This window comes from Phascolarctos cinereus, unplaced genomic scaffold, assembly GCF_003287225.1.
Source record: "Phascolarctos cinereus isolate Bilbo 61053 unplaced genomic scaffold, phaCin_HiC Scaffold_2;HRSCAF=192, whole genome shotgun sequence".
Classification (NCBI taxonomy): Eukaryota; Metazoa; Chordata; class Mammalia; order Diprotodontia; family Phascolarctidae; genus Phascolarctos; species Phascolarctos cinereus.
The window spans coordinates 164,794,838-164,822,153 of NW_027555625.1; the positions used below are offsets into that span (position 1 = coordinate 164,794,838).

At 37.5% G+C, this 27,316-nt stretch overlaps 1 protein-coding gene and 1 pseudogene across 1 annotated transcript in view; one reads left to right on the forward strand and one right to left on the reverse strand.

Moving 5' to 3' along the window:
• Nucleotides 1–839: 839 nt before the first annotated feature.
• Nucleotides 840–27,316, reverse strand: part of NDUFAF5 (NADH:ubiquinone oxidoreductase complex assembly factor 5) — a 31,794-nt gene continuing 5,317 nt past the window's right edge. The window contains exons 3-11 of the mRNA XM_020986217.2: nt 21,668–21,731; nt 20,151–20,198; nt 19,955–20,058; nt 17,172–17,211; nt 12,851–13,048; nt 10,535–10,595; nt 1,874–1,957; nt 1,394–1,476; nt 840–965 (exon numbers count right to left, since the gene is read on the reverse strand). Of these exons, the coding sequence (XP_020841876.1) occupies nt 879–965; nt 1,394–1,476; nt 1,874–1,957; nt 10,535–10,595; nt 12,851–13,048; nt 17,172–17,211; nt 19,955–20,058; nt 20,151–20,198; nt 21,668–21,731 (769 nt within the window). The 3' untranslated portion in view covers nt 840–878. The remainder of the gene's footprint in view (nt 966–1,393; nt 1,477–1,873; nt 1,958–10,534; nt 10,596–12,850; nt 13,049–17,171; nt 17,212–19,954; nt 20,059–20,150; nt 20,199–21,667; nt 21,732–27,316) is intronic.
• Nucleotides 14,224–14,981, forward strand: LOC144455418 (ubiA prenyltransferase domain-containing protein 1 pseudogene; annotated as a pseudogene).

Here is a 27,316-nt window from a genome sequence, read left to right on the forward strand (position 1 = left end):
TTTGCCTGCTAGCCTCAACTCATTTGACCCTTTAGAGTAGGGACTGTTTCAGCTCTATGTCACCTCAGCACCAAAGACACCCATATCACACACTTAAGAGAAGTTTGCAGGGTGATTAAAACACCAGAAAAAAATGGAGAAGTTGACCATTCTTTGAAGTGGCAGGAGAAAGATACATTTGACTGGGTAAGCATGGACCCTTTGTTGTCTTTTTTTTTTTTAACCATTTTGTAAAACAACTAATCCTTTCCCTATCATTAAGTTGTTAAAAATTAAGGGTGGTTTAATAGACCAATATACCTCAGTTTTACAAGACAGAATTATAGTAAGGCTCCAGTTTTCTCTGCTCCTCTCCCTGACAGAGGAAGTAGCATACAGCAATATATTTAAAAGAAGTCATTGTAAAAAGTCTGCATTTTGATAGTGAATGAGCAGGTGCTTCTGAGCAGCCTGCCTGCCTTTCCGTCTCCCCCAGTTCTCTACCCTGTCCCCCTCCCCCACCAAAGGTTGCAGCCTTCCCACAGAAAAGACAGAGAGGCAAGTATAAAATGTGAAAAGTGTCAGCAGCAATCTTTTCCATCAATTTTGGTATTAACATAAATTAACATATTTGAAGATCCCTCAGAGATGTTTTCTGGCTGATTTTGCAATGTTACCCAAATCACCAGAGGACAGTTATCAAACTGAAAATAGAAAGCATTCGAAAGTGAATAGTTACTAAATATAGGTATGCCATTGTTTTTTAGCAAGGATTGTAATCATTTTATTTATTACTTCTTTCTTTAATATACAATTATGGTAGATGTGAAAATAGCAATTTTTGATGAGGAGGAAAAAAATTAATTATATCAACACTGAATATTTATTGTGATGAAAAGCTATTTCTTCCCATGTGACATAAGAGTATTTATTTTCCCCAAATCTCCAAATGATACTGTTGCTGAACCTCTCTGAGCAGGTCTTGCCTAAAAACAAAGCAAACAAAAAAGTTAGACCTAGGATAATAGCTCACATTGTCATAGCACTTTAGAGTTTACAAAATGCTTTCCTCAATAACAACCTTATGAAGGGGAAAGTCAAAGTACTATTATTATTATCATTCCCACTTTACAGATGAGAAAACTAGGGTGTACAGAGTTTTAAGTGCTATGCCTAGGCATACAACTAGCAAATACCAGAGCCTGGAATGGAAGGATGCCAGGTCCTTTCTAAATCTGGTACTCTTGCTTCTACCACTACACCAAGCAGCATACAAAGCTTGGCCTAGCATCAAATTCTTCATTGCTTTCTTGAGCAAAACCCTCTCCTCTTTTCCAAAAAAAACTGAGATAATAAAACAAATAAAGATAATCTAAACATTCAAAGAACTGTTTTTGTTTATTTTTAATGCTACCTGTGAATCGTGATATTTCCATCCTATCATGTAATAGATTTGAAAAGTTGCAGGTACTGAGCCATCCTCATTTCCATACATTTCTAAAAAAGAAAAAAAAAGTTGACAAAATTCAAAAAAGTAGGGGAAACAGTTCAATAAAGCAATATTTCTTACAGTAAAACACATAATAAAAGGTAGTGCCAAGAGATTTCTAGGGTTTTGCAAATGACTCATGAAAAGACATTCCAATGGCTGACACTGCTATTGGAGGCAGGAATTATCAAATAAGGTAGTAGCTGTTATTTGGGGATGTCAAAATGAACTGCTCACCTATCTGTGCCACGGAAATCAGTTAGAAAGGGGTCAAGGGATCTGGAAATATTATGAAGGTAAAGGAACAGTGACTGTTGAAATCAAAGGGAATCTACATTAGTCAGATGGCAAAAAGTTCCCTTGGTGAAAAACTGGAATACATGGAGCATTAAACTTTCCTCTTACCTTGATATATTGCTGCAGCTGCCAACATTGTTTCTCTATGAAGCAAAGGCTTTCTATTCCAAGAACAATTACTCTCTCCCATACCTAAAAGAAAAACACACAACAGGCTTTAGAGAACACAGTAAATACCTTAAGGTTCTGAATTTCATAATTTAATCTTTTAATAACTTTACTATTGTTTCAGTATATAGATGGGAGTTTTTTCTGGTTTTGTTTTGAGATTCAGAGGCAAGGATACCTAAAGCCTCTCCTCCTCCTAAGCCAAGCAGTGAAAGTCAAAATTTCAGGAGCCAAATCTCACAAACATATTTCCTTTGAAGTAAGTTGTCTAATTTAAGTCAGCCATCCCACGTTTTTAGGGTTAATTTCTACAACTGGAAAACTGCTTTCTTTTCCAAGTGCTTCTAGGTTTTATTGCTATCACTAGCCACTTTTGAAGGGAAATAATAAAACTATCACAATGTGATTTTTACCTTATAAACCTTATTTCTATTCAATTTGACAAATACGTATTCTGCTAGTTGGTGAGGATACAAAGGGAAAAATAAAACAGTCCCTGTCTTCATGGAGTTTATAGTCTATTATAGGGATACAAAACATATACTGTTAAGTGTATGGTTGCAAAGTAAGTCAGTGGTGGGGCAGTGGGGAAGGGGAAGGGAAGAGGGCAACACTACCAAATTAGGAGGATGCACCTAAGTTGTGCCTTAAAAGACCTAAGAATTATAACAGGTGGAGGTTAAGGAGGATATGCACTCCAGGAATGGGGGACAGGCAGAGAGACAGAACAGGGAATGTGTTCTGTACAGAGTTGCAAGCATGCTAGTTTAGTTGGAGCAAAGTATGCATGACAGAGAGTGGCAAGATAAGTTTGGGAAAAGAGAGTAACATAGGATAGTCATGTCATCAACAAAAACATAAAAATTTTGATTTGGATATATGGAGTTTGAGATTGCCTAAAGGACTCTGATGTGGAGAAGTCCAGGATGTAGTTGGTGAAACAGAACTGAAGCCCAGAAGAGAGAAGAGAACTGGATATGTAAGTAAGGGAATCATCTGCATGGAAGATGTAATTGCACGTATGGGAACTGACTGAGTTCTCAGAGGGAGATAGTGTTAAGGAATCAGGACAGAGTTCTGGGGATATATTCACATGTGTAGACGGGGCAGAACCTGAAATGATGATAAAAGAACCTGACAAGTGGTCAGACAGCTAAATGATCCAAGTGAGTTCCATTTTATGGGGCCAAGAAGAACAAAGCTGATTCTTCCTCATCATAGTAGATCTTCAGACGTCAGAAAAAAAATCATGTCCCTCCCCACCTCCCTCACCAAGCCTTTTCTTTTTCTGAAAAACCACTCCTAGTTTCTTTAACTGCTCTTCAACACACCACAAGTCTCAAAACGAAGGGTCACAGTGGCAGCAGGTACAATTACACTGCAGCAACATCTCCTCATGGACCTTTTTAATCTGTCTACCACTTTGGTGTGTGCTGATGGCAGTGTGCATATATGTGTGAGACAGAGCTTGGAACTAAAGATATTACACAGGAAATATATGATCTGAAAAGGTGGTTAACTCATGTAATAAAAGTATGATAAATAAACAGGTGCATATGGCACCAAGTTGCCTCTGTCTAAATGCTCAGAGCTTAATATTATTGCACTTAAATGTGGTTTCCAAAATGGAACACAAAACTCCAGATGTGATCTGTCTCTGTCAGAACTGTATGGAAATAGGTTAATACATTTAAAGCTGACTTCAGTGGCCACCTAATTCAAGACCCTCATTTTACAGATGTGGAAACTGAGACCTAGGGAAACTGACTGACTTTCCCAAGAACACAGAGGTAGTAAGCCTCAGTGGTAGTTCTTGAACACAGGTCCTCTACCTGCTATATTTTGTTTTATTGATATCTTTTGCTTTTACATTATCCTCACTCTTCCCCCTGCCTCGCCCCAAGAATCATACCTTGAAATAAAGAAATGGGGGAAAAAAGCAGTTTAGCAAAGCTAATCATATTTATTCAAATACAATGAGTATATTTAATGTTCTATATCCATAATCTCCAAAACCCCACGAAGAGACTGCAGTATCTCCTCCCATGTTAATAATAATGATAGCTAACATTTACATAGGATTTAAGTCTGCAAGGCACTTTGGATGCATTATCTCATTTGATCCTCCTAATAACCCTACAAGAGAAGTAAAAGGTATTATCTCTGTTTTACCAATGAGAAAACTGGAGCTCAGAGATTTTTAAATGGCTTGTCTATAGCCACAAAACTATTAAGTATGAAGGGCAGGATACAAACCTAGGCCTCTCCTGACCCCCTATGCCTGCCTTAATACAGCTTGAAACCACATTACTGCAGCATGGCTTCTGTATCACAGTACTGACTTATATTGAGCCCCCTTATATTTTCCCACTCGAACTGCTGTCTAGCCACATTCTACCTTGTACTTTTGAAGTTTATTTTTTTTCACTCCAGAAAGCAATGGATGAATACTATGATTTCTATTTATCTGCATTAGATTTCATTTTATTCAACTGAACCCAATCTTTTAGATCACAGAGTACATTTTTAAGAGCTAGAAGGGTCTATAGAGGCAATCTCATCTAACTTCTTCATTAGATAGATGAGGAAACTAAATCCCAAGGGAAGCTCAATAACTTGCCCCAGATCCTATGACTCCAAATCCAGGGCTTTATCCACATACCACAATACTTTCCCTTTTTTAGCCTGCCAAGTCTTTTCGGATCTTGACATTCTTATGCCCTGTGCTATATAACACTCTCAGCTTCATGTCACCTACACATTGATAAGCATGACATCTATGCTTACATCCAACTCACTGAAACAAATTTTAAATAGCAAGGTTCCAAGGACATTCCATTAAAGATCTCCCTTAAAGTTGACACAGACTCTTTAATGCCTACTAACTAGTTTCAAATACATTTTACATCATCTAGCTCCTCTTTTGCCACTCTGTCCACAAGAATAGTACAACAAGGGCCATTCCACAGAGCACAGTCAGAGTTGCTCTTCCTGATCCGGGTCCATGTGGGTGCCATAGGTTCTACTTCTGGCCATATGGTGACCAAGTACTGGGAGTATTTGATATTTTGGTATATGACAAGCCCTGAGTGGCCCCTGGGAAGAGACAGCTTTTGGCTCAGCTTTTTTTCCTTCTTCTCTCTAGGTAGCACCATATAACTTTTGAGATGTTTAGTGAGGGGTGGGAAAAGTCAGTCTTTCTTCATCTCAGGTTCATGGCAACTCCATCCATGTTGCAGCTAACATAGGGTGACTCACCTGGGCAAACGGCCTCTGGCTACCTTTTCTCTTTTTGTGGTTCATTCCCGATCTTATATGAATAAGCATCTATTCCAAGATGGATATGTCAGGGTTTGGAGGCAACCTCATCAATTTAAAAATCATGGCAGAGGAGTAATCCTCAGCAATTTCTTCAGTGTTCTTGAAGAGGTTGGACACTGATATGAGGATTGGATTAAATCTGATGATTTACCAGCAGCATGCTCCAGGAATTGCTTGAACAATGCAAAACTAAGGTGAAATGTAAAATGCCTAATCATAAGTCCCACAAATTGCTTTATGGTCTGTTAAGTTTTAAGTGTAAGCTTCTCAGTAGGTTGTAATAGTAGTTCTAAGTTTGATAGGGATTGGGCACGTGATTTCATTAGTACAGTCACTATACTACAGTGAATTCCTAGTGAGGAAACCTCCGCTAGCAACGTAGCTTGACATCTTTTCTACAACTTACATTCCAGTTGTCTAGAGCCCTGAGAAGTGACATAGTCAAAGGTGTCAGAAGTGGAACTTGAACCTAGGTCTTCTTAGTCCTTTATCCACAAGGCCACATCAGCTCCCAGTTATAAGCTGCTGAAACCTATTTTAAGTTTTGTTTTGTTTTGTCCCTATATGTAAAATTGTTCTGGGGCACGAGAAATAAACCTATTTAAATTACATGCCTGGAGACAAAACAATACTCTCAGCCTGTGATGACCTTGCAGTGGCACCTCAAGATTAGAAGAATATGACAGACTTTGTCAAATGCTAAAATCTAGTTAAACAATTATGCCAGTCTAATACCCTGTCAAATAAGAAAACAAGGTTAGTTTCATAAAACCTGTCTTGATAAAGCCATACTGAGCTCCTTGTTATCAAAGCTTCCTTTTTGAGATGTTCACTAATCCACTTTTTAATACGCTCCATTATTTTGTCAGGAATAAAAGTTAAGCTTACTGGCATATAGTGTGCAGGTTTTATTCTTTTCTTTTTTTTAAAAAAAAGTTGGGACATATCTGTTCTCCACTTTGGTGACACCCTTTTTGCTCTCTATGGGAAAATGACTCACAAAGACTTGGCAATCACATCTTCCAGCTCTCTCTATATCCTAGGCTGCAGGTCATTTGGACCTGGTGACTTGAGCTTATCAACAACAGTGAGGTGCTCTTTTATCATTTACTTATTTACCTCAGGTTTCTAGCTCCCTCATCCATTTTGTGTTCTTTCTCCAGTTCAAAGATCATTCTCCTGAGCAGAGAAAACAGAAATAAATAGTAGTTGAGAAGCTCTTAATTCTCTCATTTATCCACTATGATCAGCAATTCCTATCCTTTTCTTAATCCTCATTTCCTCAAGATAGCCAAAATAAAAAATCCATTTTGTTGTCCTGAGAATTCCTTTACCAGCTTCAGCTCATTCTGAGTTTTATCTTTCCTAACACTACATTCTTGTAGGCTCAAGCCATACTTTCACATCCATTTCTCATTATCTTCCCTTGTATCTCCTGTACTTTCTTTTTGAAATATAAGCTGGCTGATGAGTTTCCTGTTCATCTATATTCATCTCTTTAGAGTCCCTCTTTTCTTCCTCATTGGAATGGTTTCTCTTTACATCTGCAGAATTCCATTTTTGAAAGCTTATGCTTCATGGATTGATTTTCTCCGTAAAATTTTAGGCATGAGATCCCACTTATCCTTTTGCTCAACATTTGAAATCTACTCTCTCTCAAACTAGGATGCATGTTAAACTCTACTGCAAATTCTAAAATGGGGTAGTCACTTCCTTCACAAACTTTCCAACATTTCTAATTCAACAATTTCTTATTGTGGGTCAGAATCAGCTCTGCTATTTCCTCTAATGTTTCAGTGGCTTTATTATACACCATCAAGTCAGCTACTAAGGCTAAGTGTTGTTTCTCTTTCTTACGCAGAAAAGCTTCTCACCAGTCCCCCCCAACAGCAAGCCTTTGATATTATTTTTTAAAAAAGAGATCCAGAATCCTCATTAGCTGAAATAGTAGTAATTCAAAGCCAATTACAATTACACTAACTGGCAGATCAATTATCATTAATTAAAAATTCACTTACTAATGAAAAAACAAATCTCCTTTCTAATAAAAAACACACCAAAAAAACCCCCCAAAAAGCTACTACCCCCAAATTCTCTATATGAATATGTTCAAAATAGGAAGCATTCATGATGAATTCTGTTCTCATTTATATCTGGTCATTATAGATAAAATAGTATTCATATTTAAATTTTTTTTATTGCAAGTGGCAATCTACTTTGTGTTTGGCTTTCTAACATGGTAATCAAATACATTAGATGTAAGCAAACTCAATTTTTTACAAAGACAAATATTTTTCCATACTGAAATTAAAATTTTAAAAATTCTTTAAGATAACAGACATTAGATTGCTTATACATTCATAGACTATTAAGAGCTGAGAGCTTTAAGACTTTTTAGTTCAACCAATATACTAGAATTTGCTGAAATCACCACACATGTATTATGATATAAATATGATTTATTATATACAGGGTTCCTGTGCAGCTGTGTTGAAAATACCTTAATGGGGAAGCACGGGACTTTTGACTTACCCTGTATTTTGTGATAAAGGAAAATATAGTAATCAGGTGAATGTTTAAGACTTTCACAGTTTTTTAAGGTAAGTTCAACAACACTTAAGAAAAGTATTTCTTCATTTGCTAATGGTTTCACGTGAACAATACTTAGATGTATTGTCTAGAATATAAGTGAACTTACCTTAAAACCACTGTGAAAGCCTCCAAACTCCCACTCATTCATCAGCTGATGAGTACTCGTTTTGCAAAAATTAATCTGGACTTTTTTCTGTGAAATAATAATGGCAATTCACATAAGACACACCAAAATTACCATGGAAAAAAGACAAAAACAATGCAAAAGGTTTCTAAAACCAATTTAAAGAGCTAGATAAAAGTGTATGTCCCCGATTTTATATAAGAATATCAATACTACAGTTAATTTTTAACACAAGCCTTGATACTCTTAGGAATGTGAAACCTCCAAAGCTTATGGTGGTAAATATAATAACCTGTGATTTCACTAGTTTCAATTAGCTTCCTGAATACAGAGCATAACCTGTCTACTATAACTTGACAGCTAAATATCAGAGAATTTCCGTAGGCTTTCACAGAAGTTAAGAACTTTCTCATGATCACATAGCTGGTAAATGTCACAGGTAGGACCAGAATCAAAGTCTTCCTGACTAGAAGAGGATAGAATGAAGTACTCCATCCATTACACCAAGATAACTCTCAGAAGGTACTATACATATACTATGCTAAATAAGGTCATAAGGTACTATACGATGCTGAATAAAAATGAAAAGAACCTCTAAAGCCGTCTCAAATGAAGACAAACAGTAACCAAAAGATAGTCAACAAATATGATTCCTTCAAATAAAGTAGTATGTTCAAGTTAAGTCACAATTAAATCTCTTAGAAATTTTTTATATATTATGCCAAGGTTCTAACTCATTTACTTTGCTGGGGAGGTGATGGTAGGGGTGGTTACAGGTGTGGATAGGAGACACAGGTACTGTCTTTTGAGAACACTTACCACATTTTGCTTTGTTTCATTTTTTTTTTTTGGCTAGGCAATGGGATTAAGTGACTTGCCCAGGATCACACAGCTAGTAAGTATTATGTGTTTGAGGCTGAATTTGAACTCAGGTCCTCCTGACTCCAGAGCCGGTGCTCTATCCACTGCGCCACCTAGCTGCCCCATTTACTGCATTTTAAAAGTAGTTTTTACTATTTTTAACTGTGCTACAAATTACCAGCTGAAGGATCACAGTATCATAGTATTTAGTACTGGAAGTGACTTCAGGGATCATCTAAACCAATTCCTTCAAATGAGACCTAGAAAGGGGAATTGACTTGTCCGTGGACAGTTTATAAAAAGCACCAGATTCAAACCCAAGTTTTCTGACTCCAAAACTTTTTTTGCACTAAACAAGGGATTCTTAACTTTTTCCACTCACGACCCTTTTTCATGTTTGGGCAGCATTTGTTGGCATTGTGTGGCATGATGACTTGCACAGTGCAAAGTGCGCATACTGTGTGTTCAGAACCAAGGCTCCCATGAAGTTGCACAATGCCACACAGGCAAATGGTGCCAGAAAACACCTCAGATTCGTTACAGGTTTGATTTTTTATTAATTTTTGGTTGTACATTCAGACACCTCTTTAATGTTGCCAAATTTTTTGCAAACCCATATAGTGTCGTGACCCACAGTTTAAGAAGCGCTGCATTAAATAAGGATGGAAGGATGAACGCTAACTCTCAAGTTAGAGGATACAAAAGAGCCATAATATGTGCTGGGGATACAAACAGAAAGAATGAAACAATCCCTACTCATGAACTTACATTCTAATGGGGAAGCTTATATTCTAATGGGTGGCAGTTAAGTCTGTGTACCAATAAAACTCAGCCTACATACCAACGTGTGCACATGTACTGAGACTGTTCTAGATTTTTTAAAAAATTGTATGAAAACTAAAAATAGCTGGAAGGCCTGTGGTTTTAGAATTCTTGTACTTTCAAGACAATAAAGCTCTACATTCAGAAAAGATATACAGAATGAATGCAAGGTAGAGTTAAAAAAAAGTCTAATAAGTGGAGTCAGAAGATCTAAATTTTAAGTCTCAGCTTTACCCATTTCAAAGCTGATAAGTCATTTCTCAGCCTCAGTTTGCAACTATAGATGGGAATAATACCTACTCTCCCTAGTTCAGAGGTTGTGGTAAGGTTCAAATGAGATAATCTATTTTAAGGTGCTTTGAAAATTGTAAAAGGGTAAAAAAGTCTAAGGTATTATTATTAATCCTTAAATTGCTTACAATTTCCCAAGTTCCAAAACAGTGGTCTCCTGGTTAAGTAGAAAATTTAGTATATTAAAAATTGCATACCAAAATCACAAGTTCAATGCAACATACATTTATAAAGTGCCTTTGTGCCAGAACAAAGGTGTAAGGTGGTGAGGGACATGAAGACAAGAGTGAAACTGTCCCTGTCCCCTGAAGGCGATTGCATTCTATCAGATGTGAGAGATACAACAATACACAGATAAATAATTATTAAATATATACAAAATATTAAAGTAATTTCTAGTTAGAGAGAACACATACAGATTAATTTCTTTTTTTAAAAAAAAAGCCCTCACTTGTTATTTCGGAATCAATTTCTGAAAGGCTAAACAAAATAAAAAGGATTTTAATGCTTCAGTCCTAGTTCAATTATCACGAGGCTATATAAAACAAAACATAACAAATCAAAGATTAGTTTAAAAGGATGTCCCTTACCTTGTAAATCTTCCATCACCTCAAACATTCCTGGAAAATTAACTTGAATTTCATCAGTATCCTATTAAAAACAAAGGAGAAAATATCATCTTGACCTTTAAGAGAATTTCCTTAACCTCAGAAGGAACTGAGACATTATCTTATAAGATCGCCTACTTATTGCAGAAAACCTCTCTACAACATTTGTGGTAGGTGGTCATTCAACCTCCACTAAAACATTTCAAGAAACAGGGAATGGACTTTTAAAAAGAAGCCCATTTCATTTGGCAATAGCTCGGTTAAGTAGTTTTTCCTTCCTTACACTGGGCCAAATCTGATACTTTATTATTTCTATCCACTGGTTTATGCCCCCTAGGTCTGAATTAGTCTAATCCTATGCCATATGATTGCTTTTCAAATACATGAAGATAGCTGTCACACGCACACTTAGGCTTTACTCTTCTGAGCTCTTCTCCATCTCTGGCCCTTATGCCCTCCCCTGGCCCCCCATCAGTCCTGCCTTTTACTTTCCTTCAAAGATCAGCTGAGCTGTTACTTCCTATAGGAAATGTTTCCTGATACTCTAGTTCTTGGTGCTTTCTCCTTTCTGAAGTTATCTTACATGTAATCTTTTGGGGGTTTTTGTCTTTGCATGTTCATGTCATAACAAACAGTAGATTACTAAGTGCTTGCTGAGGTGAATTACTGAGCCCCATATCCACAATTTCTTTAATTCCATCAAAAACTGATATGGTTTCTACACCTTTCACCAATCCTTGTTGTCCTCCTCTGGATATAATCCAGCTTGTCAATCAGTTCTCAAGTGCTGTTAAATCTACCTTCTGAATATTTTTCTCATCAGTCTCTTCTCTACTCATTATACCCTAGTTCAGGCTTCATCATCTTTCATCTGGATTATTGTAAAAACTTTGTTTTCCTATATCAAGTCTGTCTTCTCTCCAATGCATCCTCCATAGAGCTATAAATGAATATGTATATATTATATAATTCCACCTCACTCACTCTGCTCCAGTAAAATCAGGCAATTTTCTGTTTCATATCCATGTCACTCCATCTTCTGCCTAAGTGCCTTTGCCTAGGAAGTCCCCTCAGGCCAGGAACACTCTCCCTCTTCACCTTTATTTCTCAGAACCCTGGCTCAAGCTCAAACTTCAAGACTCAGCTCAGTACTACACTCTTTTAAGAAAGCTTTCCTATATTCCAGTCTTTCCACTCCCCTCTTAAAAAAATATCTAGTACATATTCATGAAGACACTGAATGCCCCCACCAGGAAGCTCCCTGAGAAAGTCTTTCACTTTCATATTTGTATCCCCGGTGCCTAGTATACTGTACACACTTAAATGATCACTAATTGTCAATGTCCCTCTCAAAACGTCACGCCTGAGAGAGGATGTCTATATAATACAAATCGCTGACTAAGGAATGAGGAGCAGCTACTCATCCTGCTGTGGAACCACTGAAAATAATCAGAAAGGAAGGAGTAGAGAAAAAGGAAGAAAGGATAAGAATGGAATGAGAGAAAAAGAGAAAGGGAAGGGGGAAAAGAGGAAGAGACCTTTGGGAAAGAGAAAGCTTTATGATTAATTGGATTAAATTTAGAGATCAAGCAGTAAAAAAAAACTAACTAGTTGGGAACCCACGACTCTTAGATACCCATGATGAACATCAATTATTGTACTGAATTGTAATAGTGGGGGGTTTTCCCTCAGGAACTAAAAAGATGCATACAAAATTAGTCCCAAACTATAGTGGCATTTTAGTTCAAATTTTTTCTGTCTCATGACTATAGCCTTTTACCAGGACTACTCACTTCAAATCTTTCCTTTCCAATCTATCCTTCATATAAATGTAAGAAACCAACTTTTGAAAACATTAAGTAGTTACATATGCAAAGCATATATACTGAATATAAAGATTATTACAATATAGAACCTGAATAATCTTAATCAGGATTTTGTCCTGGGCCCTCTTTTCTTCTCCCTCTATACTATTTCACTTGGTAACTAAGTGAACTTGGCTCCCATAGATTTAATTATCATCTCTATGCTGAGGATTCTCAAATCTACATGTCCTGTGCCCTAACCTCTCCGCTGACCTCCAATCTCATATTTCCAACTACCAAAATCAAATTCATTATCTTTCTTCCTAAACCCTCCCCACCCACCTTCCTTATTATTGTAAAGGGGAATACCATCCTCCTAGAAACTCAGGTTCAAAAGCTAGGAGTCATCTTCAACTCCTCATAATTTCTCACCCCCCCACCCCACCCCCACTTCTGAGTTATAGGTTATTTGATTTTCATTCTTAATAGTTACCACAGTCAGTGTGTTAAAACCAGCTCTTCCCAGCAGATGGCCCAGATCACTGACAGCAGTGAAAGGAGAAATGTGTGGAGAAAATCCTCCTTCTCTTTCTAGTTCTGCTAATTGCAAAGAACATCGAAGCTCAAAGAGTGTATCCCCTCCAAACATTGCACCAATAAATACTCCATCTGGTTTTAAAACATAATGAATCTGTAAGGCAAAAAAAAAAAATCTGATCAGAATAAGTGCTAATCCCAAAATTAATTCTACTTACTTTTCTGGATTAATTTAGAGGGCAAATAAAGTAAATTCATTTATGTATGCAACAATTTAATATCTCACTCTAATATATAATATCTCACTCATTTAATTATCACTCACATATGGAGTACTGGCAAATACATTAAATGATCTGATGTTCTAATCAATAACTTCTACATGTAAATGACAACTACTGCTGTGCAATTCACTCACTCAGCCATCACACAGCCAGGAGCAGAGTCTTTTGTACATTTAAACACTGCATAACCAGAAACATAAATGAGGATACTTCTGTCTTTTAATTGAAAATAAGCTCTCTCACTGATTATTTTCCTGCCTTTAAAACTAATTTCCAACTAATAACTCTAGCAGATCAATATCAGAAGGGAACTAGATAATCACATTCCTACTCAAAATTTTCAACCCTTGATAGTTCAAACTATATTCTGGAATGTGGTAAAGTATTTGGAAATACTTTGATTTTAATAAGGGAGATCCTAATTCTACTTTAAGACAGGGCTCATAAAACCAACTTCCTAGTCAAGATAAACAACATGCATTTAACTTTTTAAAATACTAAAACGCAATATTCAGAGCACATCAAATATATACTCCACTGGCTCCTGACAACTGCTTTGACAGCCACCTTTATTTGACTCTGTCTCTTTCTTCCCACTACATAAAGTTACTCTTAAGATTTGTTCTGGTTTTTTTTTTCTTCTTGTACACTTTCTTAGACACTTCAGCCACACTTGGAGTGTAACAGTAATTTCACATTATATAGTGCTTCATAAAATAATGAACTTACCACAGAACCCTGTGAGGTGAAGTATTAAGTCACCTTGCCCACAGTCAAAGGGCTAATAAGATACAGAGCTGGGACAGGAAGCTACACTGTCTGACTCCAAATCCAATGCTTCCCTACTACATTATTTTGTACATGGCTCCCAAGTCTGTTTTGTCAGCCTTTATCTTTCTCCCAAGCTCCACAGCTTTAACTACTTGCTAAGTGTTTTCATCAACTATTGCTTCAAGCCAGGGAGAGCTCCAACTAGGGAGCTGGCTGTGATCAAGCAGGAGAATGGCTGCAGGGCCAGCAGGAGTTTGACATGTTGCTCACCCCCATGGCCCTAAGCACACATTGGCCCCACAGCAACCTGCAGCTCAGGCATGACTTTGTGGGTGCTGCAGAGCACCACATCAACACCTACTACAATTCCTCCAAGGGCACTGACAACATGAAGAACAATGACCACATGCTGGGAAAGGCTGTCCTGGAGCTGCAAGATGGCATCTTCCTTTACACAGTGGGCTACCTCAGCACTGTCTCTGTTACTCATCTATGCTCAAGATGAAACACCTGGCCCTCATTTTTATTTTGGTGTCCAGTTCTCTCTACACCAGAGGTACTGGATTCAAATATATAGCTTTCAGAAACCTGGTCATTCTTATCCCCTTTGTTCCACTGGCTATTTTGCTTGTCTATGTTCTCCAGGTGGGATCCTTGACCATCCTGACACTGGTCTATTGTGATCCATCTAGCTCTCAGCTCCAAGGGCAACCTTCAACACCAGGGAGACAGAAATGGACAGAGAGGCTGGTTACTCTCACTGTTCTCAATGGTCTCACTTTCTCTTACATATTCTACAATACCCTGTTCTTCCTGCCCTACCTAATCTTTAGCATCCTGGCCACATGCTATGTAACCAGGATGTTGCTGCCCTTATTCACCATTCCCATGACCTCTTCACATGAGACACAGTTCTGGAGTTAGACCTTCAACAAACTGTTGCAGAAGACTGCCAAGCTCAGCATCCTTCTGGGGTTCTTCTACATCTCTGGTATTACCTTAGTATAAGCAGGCACTCTACCCAAACTCTAAAGGGACAAGAGGTTCTGTTCTCCTGCTGCCCTCCCCAAAACCCTTGTGTCCCTTTTTTAGTAGAATGTCATTCCCTGGCTTAGTGATGAAATCAGAGTATCTGAGAACAGACTAGGATTTGGAGAGCTTTCACCTTTTGTGGATGATAGACTCCTATTATGATATCCATGATTTCCTACTCTTTAAGAGTGATGTTGTTCAAATGCTTGTTCAGAAGGTGGCTGGCATAATTTGAATATACATAGCTCCCACTAGAGGGCAGGTCATTTTAAAAACTGAGCTCCCCCTCCTCCTGAACAAAAAAACAAAAACAAAACTTGTCATCTTTCCCCAAACCCATCTCTCCATCCTGGCTTCTCTACTTCTGTTAACTACCACATTTCTCTTTATAGTATCTGTTAATTACCATCACACAGTGGAAAGACACTGTGGCATCCTGGTTTCAAATCCCAGCTCTATTATTTATTACCTATTCATTTGACAGGAGGAAAGTCCCTTAACCCTTCCTGTGCCTTTTTATTTCACAACACTCCTCTCTCTTGGTTCTCCTACCTATGTGACCATGCCTTCTCAGTCTCCTGCAGCTTTATCATCCACATCCTGTCCCCAAAGCATAGGTGGCTCTGTCCTGCTTCCTCTTCTGTCTATACTCTCACTTCATCTCACCAGTTTCTACTGGTTTAATCAACTGTCAGCTCTCTGCAGATGTCTCCCAGATCAGCCCTAGTCTCATCCCTGAGTTCCAGGACTATATTATCAACTGCCTATTGAAGATTTGGAAAAGGATGTCCCAAAGGTCTCTCAAACTCAACATGTCTAAAACAACTTATTTCATTCCCCACAAACCTGCCCCTCTTCCAAACCTCCTGGTTTCTGTTAAGGACCCCATCATCCTTCCAATAATGCAGATTAACTCCTTATTCTCTCACATCCTACAAAAATCAATCAGCTATTTAGTCTCTCATATCCATCTATTCCACTCTGCTCCAACAGCCACAACATTAGTTAAGTCCTTTATCACTTCTCACTTGAACTTGCAATGACCCCCTAATTGGTTGCTCTGCCTCATTTCCTACTCCAATTAACCCTCTATGCAGCTGCCAAAAAAATTTTTCTGTGCTTTAAGTACAGGTCTGACCATGTCATTCTCCTACTTAATAAACTCCAGTTGCTTCCTATTGCCCCTATGGTCAAAATACAGACTACAAAATAAAAGTCCTTCACAGTCTAGCTATAACCTCCCTTTGCAGCTTTATTACACATGATTCCTTTCATTTATCAGCCACACTCATCACCTTCTTCAGTTCTTCTCCTAGAATACCCCTCTCCTCTCCCCATCTTGGCCCTGGGAGCCACTCCTCTTCACCTCTACTTCTTACAGGTCCTCATTTCATTCAAAGCTCAGCTTAAGTGCCACCTTGCTCTCAGCTACTAGTGTTTTCTCCTGCAAAATCATCTTGTATTTATTTTGTACTACTTCCATATGCACACATTGTCTCACCCAAGTGAATAGAAACTGTTGGAAGGGAAGAACTAATTTTTGTCTCTGTATCTCTACACCAAGCACAGTGCCTAGAATCTAGCAACTATTTTAACAAATTTGGACTCCCTAAAAACAATGACTTTTTAAAAAGCCCGTATATTATATGTCAAGAAATCATAAATGAAAAATGCCCAAGGCTTTTAGAACCGGGAGTAAAGTAAAGAATCTTCTGATTACTTCCTGAAAGGAACCCCAAAAGGAAGAGTTCCAGGAATATTCTAGCAAAAATCCAAAGCTCCCAATGCCATACCTCTGAATCTACTGTAGGCCCCAAAAGAAAGTAATAATCTAACTGCTAACTAGCCACAAAGGCTATCCACCACGCCACCTAGCTGCCCCGTATTTATGCTTTATTTCCTTAATTAGGTTTTTAATCTTAAGAACTATTTTTAATATTTCTCAGTATTTCTCAGACCATCTACTAAAATACCATGCATATAGTTAGCTCAATAAATATTTACTGATTTTAATTCTAAGATAACACTCCAAATGTTTGATCTATAAGCAAATTTTAAACTAAACTATTTTAGAGTTTGTGTATCTATATTAATTTCTTAAAACTCACAATGAGTACAGTACATTTAATGATGGGTCCATGATAGTATTACTAAACTATAATAAATAGATGTATCAATATTTTTTCTCACCTGTTTAAATGCCCTAGGAAGGTCATTCACCCAATGCAAACTGAAATATAAAAACATATTTGTTACAGTTTCATGTAAAAAAAAAGTTAATCTTGAAGTATAGTGCCTTAAAACTAGGGTGCTATAAGTCAAGTAGGGGCTCTCATACTTTTTAAGGGGCATAGGGACAACTTTCAAGTTTTCAATTACTTAAAACTTTATTCGAGTAATTCTCATCACTTTATCTGAAAGAAAATCTGTGTTCTAGTCCCATCTCTACTACTGACTAGGTACTTTATCTTTAAAATTTTTCTTTCATGAGATGATCTCTAAGGTCCTTTCTAACCATAAAATTCTATTCAGTATAACATTGATCTATTAGGAAATGGGAAGCAGTATGGCACAAGGGAAACAGTGATGCATTTGGAGTCAGAAGACTCCTTTGTCAAACAAGGAGGATTAGACTACATGATATCTAAAGTCCCTTCCAGATCTAAATCCTGTTTCTATATTAGCTAAGATAAGAAAATTAATTCCCAATGCTTCCACAGCTAACACTTAGCTTAAGTAGCAAGGGTTCTACTATTACCTAAGTCCCTGTTATGAAAAATTACATAAAATTTCAGTCTACCTCCTATTGGACACTGTTCTTTCTAATAATTAGATCAGAAACTGAGAGAATACAGCAAAGAATTTAACAAACACCATACACTGTCGTCTGTCAATTGTGTATTCTACTCTTAATGTCCTTAGGTAATCAGCCATCTAGGTAAGAATTATATCATTCTTATTGATAAATCATAAATGAGAAATAAGCATATATAACACAAACCTAAATTGATAGAAATTTTTATAAGCCTACTTGAGGTGGGAAGTATTAACATTTACTATAGCATGAGCTAAGTGAAGTTATTACTTATTTTTAATAAAATTAGTAATTCCAAATTTATTTTTCATGGTGCTTTCCATTTAGTTGCATTAGTTCAACATGTACTGTGTGACAAGCATTGTGCTAGTTCAGGGGAGCCACAAAGACAGAAATAGAGTATTTGCCCTCAAAGAGCTTACATACTATGTATCCATAGGTGGCACAGAGTACAGGGTCTGGAGACAGGAAGACTCATCTTTGTAAGCTGAAATCTGGCTTCAGACACTTAGTAGCTGTGTGACCCTAGGCAAGTCACTTAACCCTGTTTGCCTCAGTTTCCTCATCTATAAAATGAGGTGGTGAAGGAAATGGCAAACCACTCCACTATCTTTACCAAGAAAACCCCAAATGGGGTCATGAAGAGTCAGACATAACTGAAAAACTAGTCAATAACAAACAACAAAATCCATATTTATGTCACCTTACACTTAAAAGATCTCAACGTGGTAGGAGGCAGGGTGTCAAAAATATAAGTCAACTAGGCTGACTTGGGAGGTAGGTTCCCACTCAGTTCTTCAGGCAGAGAGATACATTAGACGACCACTTACCAGGGATGTTGTAGGAATTATTTTTTTACACACAGACTAGACCAGAAGGCCTCTTAAGACTAAGATTAGAGCTGAGAGTCTCTATGATTATTTCCATTTTATAAATAGGCAAACTTGGTTTTGATAGAAGATCACTAGATTTAGAGACAGAAGTCTTTGAACCCTGGATCTGTTATTTACCCAAGTGACCTTGTATAAGTCCCTTAGCTTCTCTGGGCATTAGTTTCCATATCTGTAAAATTAAGGACTGCACTGGATTATATCTAAGGTTGCTTCCACATCTAAATTGTATGACCCTATAAGTGAAGTGACTTGTTCCAGGTCAACAGAATGGAGGCTAAAAATTGTCTTCCTTCCTAGCAGTGGACTATTTCTACTAAACCAGTGTTTCCTGATAATTTTTGTTTAATGGGAGCGTACTGTAAATTTCTACATTTTATAGGGCAGGAATAGTGGGAAAGATGCCCTGGCAATACTAAAAATGGATGTAGGCATGGTTATGCTGGTGAAAATGCTATGGCCCACTACATAGGAAAAAACACATATGAAAAAAATACATAAAAACATACATACTCTGAACATGCATAGAGAAATTGTAATAATTAGCTGCTAAATTAGAGAATCTGAGATTAAAAGACCCACAGTGTTCTAGGTGATAATCAGAAGGCAGGAGGGATATGGTACATAACACAAAGGGAGAAATGGTTCTAGAGGATATCTGTAGACAAAAAGAGCTAGTTATGGAAAAGCCAGACTATTCAATGTGTTAGACTAATAGATCTATCTTTTTTTTAACTATTTTAACCAATGTCAAATTGTTTTGGGAATTAGGTCTGGCACTACTAGGTACCTTCATTTCTATGTCTTTTTATTATTTCTCTCAATGCTTTATTTTTGTCTCCACATGAATATTATTTTTTTCTAGTTCTTAAAAGTAACCTTTTGTAATTTTAATATCATTTTTTATTATGATTCATTTTACACATTCTAATTAATATTTTTCCAATTATTTAGGTCTGTCTACTTCTGTAAATAATGTTTTACAGGTCTATTTATAAAATACTTGTATGTATCTTGGCAGACAGATTCCCAATTATTTTACATATTCTGTAGTTACTTTAAATGGAATTTCTCTTTTTATCTCTTCCTTCTGGGTTCTCCCGATACTATGCAGAACTGCTGATATGTGTGGATTAATTTTACATCCTACAAATTTTTAAAGTTATTAATTTTTTCAATGAACTGATACAAAGTGAACTATTTGTTCTTCTCTTAAAATTAAACTTCTGTAGCAAGAATAACTGATAAAGTAAAAATGAAATGCCAACCTTAAACTGCTAACAACCAGATCAAATGTATTTTCTTTGAAGGGAAGAAATTCTTCATCAGCTAACACACGGACAGTAGGTATTTCCGTTTCTAAGATGTTTTTCTACAATTAAAAAAGTTTGAGACTCATTTCACAGAATGCCAATTACTAACTCAATCATCATTATTATACTACTACGAATATGAACTACATACCAAAGCATTTTCTGCAATGTCTGCTTGGAAAATTTTTCCAACAACTTCCTGTAGAAAAATAATACAAATTTGGTTAAACTAATAAAAATACTTTCGCTACTATAACTGCTAAAGAGAATAAAATTATAAATAGTGATTTTTCAGCAATAAAAAACCTTATCAAGTAAAAATTTCTAAATAAGACAAATATAAGAGAAGACAAATTCATTTAATTGTATGAGAAAAAAATTTTAAATGTACACAATTGATCTTCACTAAAAAGATGGAGAACATCATTGTGGGTAATCACAATCTAAAAACCAAATCTACTCATAGGTGAGCTGCACCAGGCGCAGAGAGAAAAGAGAAAGAAAGACATACACCACACTACACTGCCCATAAAATATAAGCTTCTCCAGAGTATAATGCCTTGTACACAGAAGGTGCTTAATAAACATTTGTTAAATTAAACTGAAGAACTGTGCCCAGCACAATACCTTACTAAGTACCAGTACATATTCAGTAATTGTAGTTTGACTGATGACTCAATTCAACTTACAATTCACGTCTATTCTGCACTGTCTAACAAAAAAATAGAACAAATGTAAAAACTGAGTATAATCAATATCCTAGGTTATTCAGTTAGTCAAGAAACTCTAGTTTCAATGTGACCATTTCTTGTTGGGAATCACTGGTAAAGTTGGAAATTGATAAAAATGAAATAGAATTGTGGATAAGGTATTTTTTAAAAAAATACACATAATACAAACACTAATTGTACTACAAGTGTAGCCATTCAAGAAAACTGATTGTAGAAACATTTTTGTACTTATGACAAAGTCAAAGTAAATAATTACTATTAGCTTTTGAAAAAAATATAAAATTATTATAAATAAAAATGAGTCAACAAGGGGAAAAATGGAAAATAGATTCTAGCATTTTGCCTCTTTTTTTATTAATTTCTTTTTAGTTTTCAACACTCACTTCCATATACTTTTGAGTTTTCAATTTTTCTCCCCCTCCCTCCCCAAGACAGTGTGCAATCTGATATAGGCTCTACACATACATTCCTATTAAACATATCTTCACATTAGTCATGTTATAAGGAAGAATTAGAACCAATAGGAAGAACCACAAGAAAGAGGAAACAAAACAATACAGAAGAGAGAAAAAAAGCAAATAGTATGCTTTGATCTGCATTCTAACTCCATAGTTCTTTCTCTGAATGTGGACAGCATTTTCCATCATGAGACTTTTGGAGATGTCTTAGATCCTTGCATTGCTGAGAAGGGCTAACTCTATCAAAGTTAGTCATCACACAATGTGGCTGTTGCTGTGAACAATGTTCTCCTGGTTCTGCTCACTTCTCTCAGCATCAGTCCATACAAGTCTTTCCTTTGCTACATATATTTTGACAAATAAAAATTTAAATGTTACACATTTTTTATCATTTTATAAGGACTTAGATGACAAATTTTTTACTTAAAAAAGTCAACAATTTTATCATTTCTGAAAGAAAAATCATCACATAAATATACCTTATTTAAATGATGTGCTATATAACCTCTTCCAGAGCCAATGTCCAAAGCAAGTGGAAAATCTCTAAAAATGAAAAAAAAAAGGCATTTTGATAGCACCACAACACATGAAATAGTTTCCAAGTTAACATTTTTGTAACTAGTTACCATTTTTAAGATTAGCCCAGTGTTTGGGAAGCTCCCAATGAAAGTGTGGGAGAGAAGAAGTATTAAGCTGCTCATTGTGCCAACATCACTGTTGTATGTCTATGAAACCTGGACGATATAACAACACCGTGCCAGGAAACTAAATCACTTCCATTTGAATTGTCTTGGGAAGATTCTGAAGCTCACCTGGCAAAATAAGGTATGCTGAGGTCCTTTCTTGAGCTAAACTACCAAGCATTCAAACTCTACTACAGAGAGTATGACTCTGATGTGCTGGCCACACTGTTCAAATGCCAAAAGTACATATGCCTAAAATACTTTTTATAGAGAATTCACATAAGGTAAGGGCTCACATAGAGGTAGGACACTCTCAAAGTCTCTCTGAAGAACTTTGGAATCAATTGTGGGAGGGGGGAGACATTGGCAAAGGACCACCCAGCATGGTGTGCCTGCCATCAAAGAAGGCGCTGTGCTCTACGAGTGAAGAAGAATTGCATTAGCTTAAAAGAAATGTGAGATGTGCAAATTTGTACCCGACCTGCGATAGAGCCTTCCAAGCTTGGTGTGATCAGCCAGTCATGATGAAGCCTAAAGGTTTAGGGGTGCTAGAACCCCCAAATCATGACATGCCAGCCCTGTCTGAAAGAATTCAACCCAAATCTTCTTTCAGCCAGGGAAAAAGTTTATTAGAAATAAAACAGGCAGGTCAGACTCTTAAGGAATCTGAACATTAGTGAAGCCCTTAAGGATGAACGGGAATGAGAAAGTCTCAGCGTTTAAATGGGGGCAAGAGTGGATCTTATATACACTCAAGTAATTTTAGGTGACCAGAGAAGGGGCTGGGAAGAGGATCTGGGTGACTGCAGGAGGAGTTTAGAGAGAATGTCTGGATAGGATCACAAGTGAACAGGGAACAGACAGTAAAGGGCTAGGCTTTTATTAGGGTAACAAAGAACTGGAAAGAAGAGGTTGATAAAATCAAAGGTGGGATCAAAGACTAGGCTTCCTCCTTAGGATTTCAAGGACAGGCTTCTTAGAGAGATAGGGAAATATCAGAATAAGAATAAGAGATAAGGAAAGGCCAGTAGAGTGAAGTATAAGGGTTTTCTGGACCTTAGAAAAATGGGAGCCAAATTCTTCTTGGGGTAAGGGGCAAAGGTCTCAGCTGGGGCCCATACCCCATCAGTCAGACACACTGTACCTTGACTAACACAGTAATGTCATTTGTCCTCTGAGAACAAAGGACAACCAACCAAACAACCTACATGGGGATTCAACTATCAAATTGCTAAATTCAATCATTTAATTATTAAAGGCTCCCAAAAAAAAGATATGGATCCTAAGGACACCATTAAACCAAGAAAATAGCATATTTTGGTTTTAAAATTATATTATATATAAGGTACTGTCCTTGTAATGTATTGCCCTTTTACGTGGAGCAGTTTAATGCTGAAAAAAGGGGTAGAGGGGCAGCTACGTGATGCAGTGGATAGAGCACCGGCCCTGAAGTCAGGAGGACCTGAGTTCAAATCTGGCCTCAGACACATAACACTCACTAGCTATGTGACTCTGGGAAAGTCACTTAACCCCAACTGCCTCACTAAATTAAAAAAAAAAAAGGGGGCAGAATAAGTTCAGTTGTATAAAGAAAAAGAATTAAATCAACTAGCAAAGGATATAAGATTTTGCCTTTTCCATATGTACTTTGATGTCTAAAAGGAGTGGGAGACTGACAGTTTAATTAAAAACTGCTAAAGTATGCTTGTAAAGAATTACTATTCTCAGATGGAATTTGAGCAGTTTGTGACAAAATGCAAATTGTAGTATACCTATAAAGACTAAACAAATCACTTTGTTAAATGTGGAGGGAGGCATTTCATTTGCAATGTTAATACTCTGATGGACTAAAAAAGCAGAAGCTCTCATTTATTAAAAAGTGATGGCATATGTGAAGATACTAAATTTGAATAACAAAGAATGTAGTTGAGGATGTTTAAAAAACTCAGAGCTGCAGGGTATTATTGGCCTCTAAGTCATTTGCATATAACTTTTAAGACTTAAGAGATTAAAGCTGAAAACATAAGAAATCTTATGACTATTTGAAGACTGAGGGATGATTAAATGAGGATTGTTTATTTTTCAGGTAAAATTTATTGTAATGTCACCCCAAATGTGAAAGGTGAGTTCTGTTTTAAGCCACTAGAAATGGTTACAGAGGTCAAAAGCTGAAGAAAGGGCAAGTGAAGAAGACTCAGCAATGGGGCAAAAATAGTTGTGCTGGAGCTTTTTGAAGTAACAAGCAGCATGGACAATCAGCTGACAAGGTTTCAGATGCTTCAGTTTCAACTATTGCTCTTCATTCCCACCTATTAGTTAAAGAGAGGTAAATCCTCCTTCAAGTACCTGCTGCTCTTTGCTGCCCCTCTCTGGTCTCAAGGAAAATTAGAAACGGGAAAGTCAAGCAGATGCTTTTCAGTATAGAAAGAGACGTAAGATTTAACTGAATGAAGCAGAATCCCAGCCAAGTGAAGAGCTTCATAGGTTTGCTTGCTTAGGCCAAAAAAGTCAGTCTGGACTGTTTTGCTTTGAGCTCTGCAGAGGTGGTAGAACATTTTTTACTCTCCCAATGCAACTCCCAAACTTCCTTCTACAGCCATCTCTCACTACATAGATTTATCACCCACTTGAGATCCTGGTGACCATTATCAATCAGCCCCCAGGACTTTCTCCCTCCTTCTTCAATGAGTTTAGTACCTGGTTTACTTTTTCTCCATCTAGCCACCTCATCTTCCCAGTGACTGAGAGGTATGAGAGAAAGCGTAGCAAGTACTAGAAAGTACAACCATGGGATAAGCAGTATCAGGAAGAAGCCAAGTTATCAGTAAATGACAGAACAGCACAGAAGGAGAGAGAAAGAGTTTGAGATGAGAATAAGTTTGTAAATTACAGAGCAGATTTTCCAGAGAGCACAGTGGCTTGGGCAGAACTAAGGTAGACACTGGGAAGTAGGGTTGAGATAGATGGGAATGAGGGAGCACACAGCTAGAGCTGAGGAAAAAAATTTATTCTTTAGCATCTAGGGTTTGGTATCACTGGGATAGGAGAGTAAAAGGAGATGGAAAGATGCTAACCACTGGGGAATTAATTGAAACAGAGACTATTACTACCCAAAGAACAAGAAAGAAGAAGATTGGAAGAAACTGTGAATGAGAAGTCAGTAAAGATGGTAGAGTAGGAAGAAGCAGTAGAACCCAGTTCAATAGAACCTCCAATTATTCCCATAAAGACCTAGAAAAAAAAGGAAAGAGAAATCCTTTTTTGGATTTCTAGATTTGTTTAGGAAATCCAAGGATGCAGAGAGTCATTTTTCCAGCCCAGGTCAGCACAGGAAGATAAACAGAGGTCTCTTGGGAGTCTAGTCAGAAAACAACCAAGCAGAGCCCTCTAGTAAAGGGATTATACTGGGCATGTATCAAGGCAATGAGTTATTTAGGATAGGGCAGGGGCAGGCCTGATGCATAGCCATTCAAGGAGAAGTAACAGGAGTAAACGAGCAACTTGGTCACTCTAACCCCAAACCTGAGAACAGATCCCAGCGTGCACTGAGGAGGGGACCTGTGCCTAGAAGTAGCAACAGCCTATTGGACTTCAACCAGGGGACTTGCACCAAAGGGCAGCAGCACTCTACTGGAGTTCCAACCAAAACCAAGCCTAACTGGTGTCACCCAGACCTAAACCCAGGTGCGGAGTTTGCAAAGCTCAGAAAAGATGGTAGTGATCAGACTTTACCCTACATCATTTCATAGGGAGCAGGGTAAGTCTGCATTCAGGTATCCACCCAGAGCCACCTCTGAGCACCTTCAAAAACAGAGGCCTTAATCCATAAAGCAGAAACTGGATCCCAGAGAATACAAAGCGGGACCAATCAAGACCCAGACATTCCTTCCAGAAGTGCAGAAAATCAGGACCTAATACAAAGTCCCAATTCAAGAAAGGAAGCTGGAAGAATGAGCAAACAGAAAAAGACTCTCATAATAAAGTATTATTAGTGATTCATTCAATAAACATTTATTAAGCACCTGCTATGTAATAAGTGCTGGGGAAAGAAAAAGGCAAAAGATTGCTCCTGCCCTCAAGGAGCTCATAATCTAACATGGAAGACAACATACAAACAAGTATGTACAAACAAGCTATACACAAGGTAAAAAGAAAATAATTAACAGAGGGAAGGCACTGGAATTAAGAGGGGTTAGGGAAGGCTGGGATTTCAGTTGGGACTTAAAGGCAACCAGGGAAGTCAGTAATCAGCAGAGGAAGGAGAATGTTCCAGGCATAGAACAGTCAGAGAAAATGCCTGGAGCTGAGAGATCGAGTATTTTATTTGTGGAACAACCAGGAGCCAGTGTCACTGGATAGAAGAGTACATGTTGGGGAGAAAGGGGTAAGACGACTAGAAAGGTAGGTGGGGGCTAAGTTATGAAGGGCTTTAAATGCCAAACAGAGCATTTTGTATTAGCTCCTAGAGGATATAATAGGAAACCATTGGAGTTAATGGAGTAGGGGAGCAACGTGATCAGACCTTCAATTTAGGAAAATCACATTAGTGGATAAAGGATGGATGGAAGTGGGGACAGACTTATGTCAGGCAGACATAACCACCAAAGGTTATTGCAATAATCAAGGTATGAGGTGATGAGGACCTGCACCAGAGTGGTGGCAGTGTCAGAGGAGAGAAGGGAACACATTCAAACAATATTACAAAGATGAAATTGACAAACCTGGCATCATCAAATTGGCATCAGTTTGGCTATGGGAGTGAGAAAGAGTGAGGAATCCAAGATGATGCCTAGGTTTCAAACCTGAGGAACTGGGAGGATGGTATTGCCCTCTGTTGTTGTTTCTCCGTTCTCAAAGAGGACTATGCTATCAAGGAAGTGATGCCATGACATGCAAGTGAATTGGATTTAAGTAAGGGAAAGCACCCTTACTAAGTAAGGTGCAAAGTCACCAGCCTCACTTTCTCCTCTGGAGACATCTGGGTCCAGTGGCAAGATATAAATCAGGATGACTGGAGATGGCTGAATGAAGTGAGAGACCTTGGCCTTTTAGGCTAAGGTCTTTTAACAAGTCTCACTTTGACTGAGGCAATGCCCATTTAGTGATTTTTTGCTAGGCAAGAAATTAGACAGAGAATGGACTCTTTTATCTTCAAGTATGTGAAGGGCTGTAATAAGAAAAGAGATTAGACTCGTTTTTTTCTGGCCCCAGAGGGAAGGCCTAGAAGCAATAGGTAGAAGTGGCAAAGAGTTAAATTTAGGTTTGAAATAAGCTAATACTTACTAACTGGAGCTATTAAAAAGAAGACTGGGCTGCCTCTGAAGGTTGTGGATTGACCCACACTGGAGTACTTACAAGTGAAAAACTATATGAACATTTGTTATACCCATGTTTAGGTAACAAAATGCACTAAAGATACTCTAAATTTCAACTTTAAAATTCTAT